Below are 8953 nucleotides of genomic sequence, written 5' to 3'. Positions count from 1 at the left end.
TTATTTGGGGTGTCCTAAATAAGTGCACTTTTTGTCTTTTTAGACTAAAAAATTGAGGAAAAAAATATGGATGCTTGGGTTAACTTTTTGACTTTTTATGAAAAAAATGTGTATTATAAAATTGTATAAATTAGTGTGTAGGGAAAAATTAAGATTTAGAGTTGTGCAACTGTAATTGTTAACTTTTGATGAATACTGTTATCTTTTTAATTTTTTAAATAACTTTTTGACTTTTTAACTTTTTATGAACTTCCTAAACTTAACCTGAATTTGTTTTCAAACTTATATTTTCACTCAATTATCTGATGTTGCTAAAAGGGATATTGTGTACCACACACAGATGTTATTATTTTTGGGTAATGTTGAAGTGTACCATACACTCTGTTACGTGTTTTTGTGATAGATTTTACATAAATTTTTGATAGAGTTAGCATAATTTGTGATTCAAAAATGCTGTTTCACTTTTCGTGATAATGTTACACATTTTTTGGATAGAAAATTTTTGGGTAAAAAAATACACATCACCACAAAATGGCTAATATTATTTTTGAACCATAAATTACCATTACTTTATCAAAAAATTATATAATATTTATTATAAAAATACATAATATATACCACTAAAAACACGTAACTGGATACATATGGTATATACTATTTGAGTGGTATGTACATATGGTATATACTATTTGAGTGGTATGTACCGTAGCATTCCCTATAAAAATTTGAAGTTAAAGAATAATATATCTACAATCTTTCAACCACATCTCATCTGCATACTCATTTAAATGCGTATGTATATGGTTTAATTTTTAAGTAAAATTTAAATAACTCATTACTTGGCTCAATTTGACTTGTTCACCACTCTAGTTAGAACATGAAAAATAATTTCCACCATCTTGCTTGAAAGAAATATAATTTCATACGATTAGCGATAATTATTTTAAGCTATTTTACTCCGAAATAGAAGAAGAGATAAATCACAAAGACTCAAACAACATTGTGGATAATATAGAAAAGTAGTGACCTGTTTTATTGGCTTTAAGAATAATTACAATGATAAAGATTAAATAATAAAAGAATTGAATAGTGGAAGTGATATACAGTTTGCGTTTAATATTTTATGACATGCTGCATTCTGGAGGAAATCCTTGTGGAAATCTCTTTGAATCAGTGCAATAATTGTATATCATGTAGTTCTTCTGCACCCATTTCAATCTCCCTTGGCTTGTGGAGTCCAACTGTTCTGAGAGCCATGCATTGCTATTAGATGATGAAGAAGAACAAGACGATGATCCTGAAGACCAAATGCAAGCATTGGCATTGAAGTTTCTGTATGAAGCAGTGAATGGAGCTTGAGTCCAGTCAGTCTTCACAAGTCCACCTCTTGTTGCCCAATCATCAGCATTCCACAGACTGGAGTATATCCTCATGGGTTGGTTCTTTGGGTATGGAACACCAACTGACTCTGCATTCTTGAACTCTCTTATGGGTGTTCCATCTACAGAGAAACTGAAATGGGGACAAAAAATTATTCAATCAATACAAAAATTTTGAGTGCAAAATTGAGAGTTATGTCATATATGCAAAATTTTCACTAATTTTGGGAGTACTTACATGATGCGTTGGGGGTTCCAGAGAATGGAGTAAGTGTGGAAATCAGCAGTAGGGTCGAACCAGAGGTAGAATTGTTGCTCTCTGTTGCCTTTGCCTTGGCTAAACACATTGGTGTGAAGAATGTAAGGATCACCACTCAAATTCCCCAAGAATTCAAAGTCTATCTCATCATGGGTTGTTCCTTGTGATGATAACTGCAATACAAGAATCATATTTATTAGATATTAATCATAATAAGAGCTTACTATTTCTATTAAAAACATTGATGCTAATACTAAATATAATAGGTATGACAAGAAAAACATACATAATAGGCAGTGACAGTGCCAGCAGAGTTTCCAGGGACAAGCTTGAGTTGCATATCAATCTTTCCAAAGAGATATTCATTGTTGGATTGGAAGCCAGAGCCAGAGGTTTTGTCGAGAGAAAGGGTAAGAAATTGGGAATTGTTAAGGATTTTAGCCCTGCCATCACCCCATGTGATGGTAAAGTCTTGATTGAAGTTACTAGCTGATACAACAGCCAATACAGAGCTTAATACAATTGCAGATATCATCGACAGTATTGAGCTACCACAAGAAGAAAAAGCCATTGATGTTTTTGTAGTTGGTATTGAAAGGAAGAGAGTTTTATAGGAATGTGAATGAAGATTGCTTGCAGTGAATGATGAGAAAAGATGAGTTGGTTGATGATGAGTTTTGGGGTATGTGAGAAACTGTATTTATAGGGAGGCAGAGGCGCACGCGCACACACACACACACAGAGAGAAAGAGAGAGAGAGAGAGAGAGAGAGCAGAGGAAGGTTCGTTTTACTTTACTAGTAGAACTAGAGTAGGACCAAGCAAGTGTTGGTATTGTGTTGGGCTAGTTTTGAGCACAGCTGGACACAGATATGTATATATATAAACGGGCTTATTAATATATAAAAAGTGTTGGGTATATCTATTTATTGGAGTGTGGGACCCAATTGGTTTGTTAAAGAATTTTAATTTGACTTGGTTTAGGTATAATATATTTTTATATATTATATTTGTGAAGATCCAATTCAATTTGGATATAATTAGGGCTTGATTACAAAACCCTAGATTAATAATATATATATATATATATATATTGTTTTATGTGTGCCGTAGTGTGAAGTAGAGCAGTAGCCTAATTAATTTGTTTGCCCAGAGGTGAAGTGTGTGCAGATTGCTTCCGTGCCGACGATTTACATATTGGTTCAATTTTGGTTTTTTTTTGCTTGGTGGGATTATAAGGACAAAACGGCAGCAGCTATTGGTTTTTTGCCTCAGTAACAGTGCCGATTAATTTGCTTGGTTCATTGGGAGCTTTGGGAATTTTCTTTCAGTGCATGTTTGTTTGGCTGTTTTGGTGAAACTTATTTGGATTGTTATTTTGGGTCTTCTTCAATTCTGATTCTGAAGATTTTAGTTCATCTATTTGGTGAGGTCTTTCCTCTTTGTTTATTTGTGATTATTTAGAATTCACCTAAGGGTGTTTTTTGTGAAACCATTCGTGTCTCGTTTGTAATCGTTTGGAACTTATTTGATTGATAGTGGAATCGGATTTCGATCCCGTGGACGTACCTCACATTGAGGGAACTACGTAAAATTCTTGTGTTGCTTTTGATTTAATTTTTCCGCATTAATTTTTATTCCCATTGATTGATTTACTTGTGGGGAATCACATCGATTTTCCCTAACAACTGGTATCAGAGCTTACGGTTTATTTGAATTTATTTATTTGTGTAAATCAATGGAGGGGAATGTGGGTCGTATGTCTAGCTTCAATGGAAGTAATTGGGTAACTTGGAAAACTAAAATGGAGGACCTATTATTTTGTAAAGATTTGTATGGACCCATTGAGGGTGCTAGTGGCAAACCCGAGGGTATGAAAGATGATGAATGGAATAGGCTTAATCGAAAAGCCGTTGGTGTTATCCGTCAATGGATTGATGACAGTGTGTTTCATCATGTTGCTACTGAAACTTCAGCACATGATTTATGGAAAAAATTAGAGGGCCTTTATGATAGGAAATCAGCCACAAATAAAGCCTTTCTGTTTCGTAAGTTGGTTAATTTAAAATATAAAGAGGGCAGCCCTATTCCGGAACATCTGAATGAAATAAAGAGTATTGTTAACCAACTTGCTTCTATGAAAATTGTTTTTGATGATGAGTTGCAGGCTTTGATGCTACTTAGTTCTTTGCCCGAAAGTTGGGAGACTTTGGTTGTGACCGTCAGTAATTCGGCGCCCGATGGAGTTGTCACAATGGGCCAAGTCACTAGTAGCCTGTTGAATGAAGAAACAAGAAGAAAATTAGCGGGTTCCTCTCATTCAGAAGCATTTGTTGTGAGAGGCCGAAGCAAAACAAGGGGGAGGAGTAAGACTCCTCATGGTCGTGATCAAAGCCGTGACAAATCGAAAGATGGTTCTTTTTCAAAAAAAGACATTGAGTGCCATTATTGCCATGAGAAAGGGCACATGAAGCGAGAATGCCGAAAACTCAAGAATAAAGAGAAAAGGCGTGATAAAAGTGTAGATAAGAAGCAAGAAGACACAAAGCAGTTACTACCAATGCTGATCTCATAGTCGTTTGTGAAGATGATTGTATCAATTTTGTGGGCCAAGAGAGCAATTGGGTGATTGATTCCGGTGCTTCTTTTCATGTGACTTCTCGAGTTGATTTCTTCACTACCTATACCGAAGGAGATTATTGTTCTGTTCGAATGGGTAATGAAGGTTTGTCCAAGATTATCGGCATGGGTGATGTTTGCTTGGAAACAAATCTGGGCTGCAAGTTGTTGCTTAAAGATGTGAGGCATGTTCCCGACATTCGCCTCAATTTGATCTCTACCGGGAAGCTAGATGATGAAGGCTACAACAACAAATTTGGTGATGGAATATGGAAGCTCACAAAGGGTTCCTTGGTGGTGGCTAAGTGTAAGAAGACTCATACACTTTATTCGATGCAAGGAAAAATTTGTAAAGGTGTTGTCAATGCACTTGAAGAAGATACTTCTACTGAATTATGGCACAAGCGGCTTGGCCATATGAGTGAAAAGGGGCTGCAAGTATTGTTCAAGAAAGAGCTTCTACCCGGTTTGAAAGGTACACATCTTAAAACTTGTGTTCATTGTTTGGCCGGTAAACAACATAGAGTTTCTTTTCATAAAAATATTGCTTCTAGAAAAGAAAATGTTTTGGAGTTGATTCATTCGGATGTTTGTGGTCCTTTAAAAGTTAGAACACATAGTGGTGCACTTTATTTTGTTACTTTCATTGATGATTATTCAAGGAAAGTTTGGGCTTTTCTACTAAAAGCTAAAGATCAAGTTCTAAAAGTATTTAAGCATTTTCAGGCCATGGTTGAAAGAGAAACAGGGCAAAAATTGAAGTGCATCCGATCAGACAATGGTGGTGAATACATTGGGCCATTTGATGAGTATTGTCGCAGCCAAGGTATTCGACACCAAAAGACAGTTAAGAAGACTCCTCAACAAAATGGCGTTGCCGAGAGGATGAACCACACAATTGTGGAAAGAACAAGGTGTTTGCTTTCACAAGCTAAATTGCCAAGATCCTTTTGGGGTGAGGCGTTGAAGACAGCGGTTGACGTGATCAATTTGTCTCCTTCCTATCCTTTGAATGGTGATGTTCCAGAAAGAGTTTGGACCGGCAAAGATGTGTCTTATGAGCACTTGAGAGTGTTTGGTTGCCGAGCCTTTGTTCACATTCCAAAAGATGAAAGGTCCAAGCTTGATAGCAAGTCAAAACAATGTATTTTTCTTGGCTATGGGCATGATGAATTTGGTTATAGATTGTGGGATCCGATCGACAAGAAAGTCATTCGAAGCCGTGATGTTGTGTTTCTTGAAGACCAAACAATTGAAGACTTTGGCAAAGGTGATCAACCGGAGCCAAAAGCTAGTGATCTCATTGACATAGATTTATCTCCTTCATCTTCAGTTGATGATGAAAACGGGGGAGATATGCAGCCACCTATTGAAGATGTAGAGGATGATGCTAATTCTAATGAAGTTGAGTCAGAAATTGAGGAAGAGCATCCAACTCAAGAACTACCACCACAACTTGAGTTGAGGAAATCTACAAGGGACCGACAACCTTCAAGAAAGTATCCTCCCAATGAATTTGTGTTGATTTCTGATCAAGGGGAGCCGGAGAGCTACCAAGAAGCAATTGAGCATGCAAAGAAAGGTGATTGGAAAAAGGCCATGGAAGAGGAGATGAATTCCTTAGTTGAAAATCACACTTATGATTTAGTGAAGTTGCCTAAGGGGAGGAAAATTTTGAAAAATAAGTGGGTTTTCAAATTGAAGAATGATGGCAAGAATCTGAGGTACAAGGCACGTCTTGTTGTGAAAGGCTTTGGGCAAAAGAAAGGTATTGATTTTGATGAGATTTTCTCACCGGTTGTGAAGATGTCTTCTATTCGGGTTGTACTTGGCATGGCTGCAAGTATGAACCTTGAAGTTGAGCAACTTGATGTGAAGACCGCATTTCTGCATGGTGATCTTGAAGAAAAAATTTACATGGAGCAACCGGAAGGATTTGTGGAAAAAGGGAAAGAGAAATTTGTTTGCAAATTGAAGAAAAGTTTGTATGGCCTCAAGCAAGCCCCGCGGCAATGGTACAAAAAATTTGACTCTTTCATGATGAATAATGGTTTTTCTAAAACCACTTCGGACCATTGTGTGTTTGTGAAAAATTTTCCAGATGGTAAATTTATTATTCTTTTGCTTTATGTTGATGACATGTTAATTGTGGGTCAAGATTCTACCATGATAAACAGGTTGAAATTGGAGTTAAGCAAGTCTTTTGCTATGAAAGATTTGGGACCAGCAAAGCAAATTCTTGGTATGAAAATTGTTCGTGATCGCAAAGAAGGGCTGATTTGGTTGTCTCAAGAAAGCTATATCGAGAAAGTTCTTGAGAGGTTTAATATGGATAAAGCAAAGCCGGTTGGTTGTCCACTTGCGGGTCACTTCAAGCTTAGTTCGAATCAATGTCCTACAAGTGAGAAAGACAAAGAAGAGATGTTGAAAGTTCCTTATGCTTCAGCAGTTGGTTCTTTGATGTACGCCATGATTTGTACAAGGCCGGATATTGCTCACGTCGTTGGTGTGGTGAGTCATTTTCTCTCTAATCCGGGTAAAGAACATTGGGCAGCGGTAAAATGGATTCTAAGGTATCTTCGAGGGATTTCGAAGGTGTGTTTGTGTTTTGGAGATGGTAAGCCGATGCTTGATGGGTTCACTGATTCTGACATGGCCGGTGATGTTGATTCTAGGAAATCTACGTCGGGGTATTTGATGACTTTTGCAGGGGGAGCTGTGGCATGGCAATCTAAATTACAAAAATGTGTTGCTCTCTCAACTACCGAAGCTGAATTTATTGCTATTACAGAAGCTTGCAAAGAAGAGTTATGGTTGAAGAAATTTTTGCAAGAGTTGGGTTTGAAGTAAGAAAAGTATGTGCTTTATTGTGATAGTCAAAATGCTATTCACTTGAGTAAAAATTCTACTTTTCATTCGAGATCGAAACACATTGATGTGAGATACCATTGGATTCGTGATGTGTTAGATTCGAAATTGTTACAACTCGAAAAGGTTCACACAGATGATAATATTTCAGATATGTTGACAAAGACTTTGTCGAGAGACAAACATTTGAAGTGTCGAACTTTGGCGGGTATGGTTGATCTCTCCACCTAAGTTGGTAGGGGGAGAATTGTTGGGTATACCTACTTATTGGAGTGTGGGACCCAATTGGTTTGTTAAAGAATTTTAATTTGACTTGGTTTAGGTATAATATATTTTTATATATTATATTTGTGGAGATCCAATTCAATTTGGATACAATTAGGGCTTGATTACAAAACCCTAGATTAACAATATATACATATATATATATATATATATTGTTTTATGTGTGCCGTAGTGTGAAGTAGAGCAGTAGCCTAATTAATTTGTTTGCCCAGAGGTGAAGTGTGTGCAGATTGCTTCCGTGCCGACGATTTACATATTGGTTCAATTTTGGTTTTTTTTTGCTTGGTGGGATTATAAGGACAAAACGGCAGCAGCTATTGGTTTTTTGCCTCGGTAACAGTGCCGATTAATTTGCTTGGTTCATTGGGAGCTTTGGGAATTTTCTTTCAATGCACGTTTGTTTGGCTGTTTTGGTGAAACTTATTTGGATTGTTATTTTGGGTCTTCTTCAACTCTGATTCTGAAGATTTTGGTTCATCTATTTGGTGAGGTCTTTCCTCTTTGTTTATTTGTGATTATTTAGAATTCACCTAAGGTTGTTTTTTGTGAAACCATTCGTGTCTCGTTTGTAATCGTTTGGAACTTATTTGGTTGATAGTGGAATCGGATTTCGATCCCGTGGACGTACCTCACATTGAGGAAACTACGTAAAATTCTTGTGTTGCTTTTGATTTAATTTTTCCGCATTAATTTTTATTCCCATTAATTGATTTACTTGTGGGGAATCACATCGATTTTCCCTAACAAAAAGTGGTTGTGAAAGCTGTGAAAAGCCAAAGGACAAGAACAATTTGACAACAAACATAAATTACACGCGGATTTGGAGAAGAGAGACAGAGAGAGCAAAGAGGAAAAAGCAGAAGAAGGTTCTTAGTTTAGTAGAAGAGTGGTTTTGAGCACAGCTGGACACATATGTGTGTGTGGGCTATAGCTAGTGGTTGTGAAAGCAGCGACATGTTTAAAACAATTTGACAACCAAACAGGCGGATTTGGAGAGAGAGAGAGAGAGTTGTTGGTTGATGACTGATGATGTCAAGCCCTTTTGACCAAAATTATGATAAATCATCCACTAGTTTGGTGGTCTTGTTATCATGCAGCGCAATGTTTTAAAAATTAGATTGGTGAATGAATCAATAAGGGGATCCGATGAATAAGTTAGTAGTTTAACTATTATCCATGGGGGTTGGTCCAAGTGAAAAGGAATTTGAGTCGTTTAAGTAAAGGTTTCGAGTTCGAACATTTATGGATGCAGCAAACCCCCCTGGGAGAGGACCCCGTATATGCACCCGGCAGCTTCTTCCGCGGATTAGTCCTGGGTCTAAAAAAACCTGGGGATACCATGGGAGACCTGAAAAAAAAAAAAAAGTAGTTTAACTATTAAATTGAATCATAATTGAATTGTGGTGTTATAATCATTTTATAAATATTTTTATAATTTAATATATATATATATATATTCATCAAACATATATGTTTACATATATTTTTATATTAATATTATTTGTAAAAAATATTAAATATACATGTGTTTGATGGAAATTAGT

At 36.5% G+C, this 8953-nt stretch overlaps 1 protein-coding gene across 1 annotated transcript; it reads right to left on the bottom strand.

Moving 5' to 3' along the window:
* Positions 1–1007: 1007 nt before the first annotated feature.
* LOC114311435 (xyloglucan endotransglucosylase protein 7-like) lies at positions 1008–2531 on the bottom strand. Its single transcript, XM_028257573.2, has 3 exons — positions 1925–2531; positions 1618–1811; positions 1008–1512 (listed from the first exon to the last, which is right to left on the bottom strand). The coding sequence occupies exons 1-3, from the start codon at positions 2207–2209 to the stop codon at positions 1122–1124; spliced, it is 870 nt and encodes a 289-aa protein (XP_028113374.2). The 5' UTR covers positions 2210–2531; the 3' UTR covers positions 1008–1121.
* Positions 2532–8953: the final 6422 nt, after the last annotated feature.

The sequence above is a fragment of the Camellia sinensis genome, chromosome 8 (genome assembly GCF_055761805.1).
Source record: "Camellia sinensis isolate YWXY chromosome 8, ASM5576180v1, whole genome shotgun sequence".
NCBI classification, from domain to species: Eukaryota; Viridiplantae; Streptophyta; class Magnoliopsida; order Ericales; family Theaceae; genus Camellia; species Camellia sinensis.
This window is presented reverse-complemented; position numbering and strand designations above follow the sequence as displayed.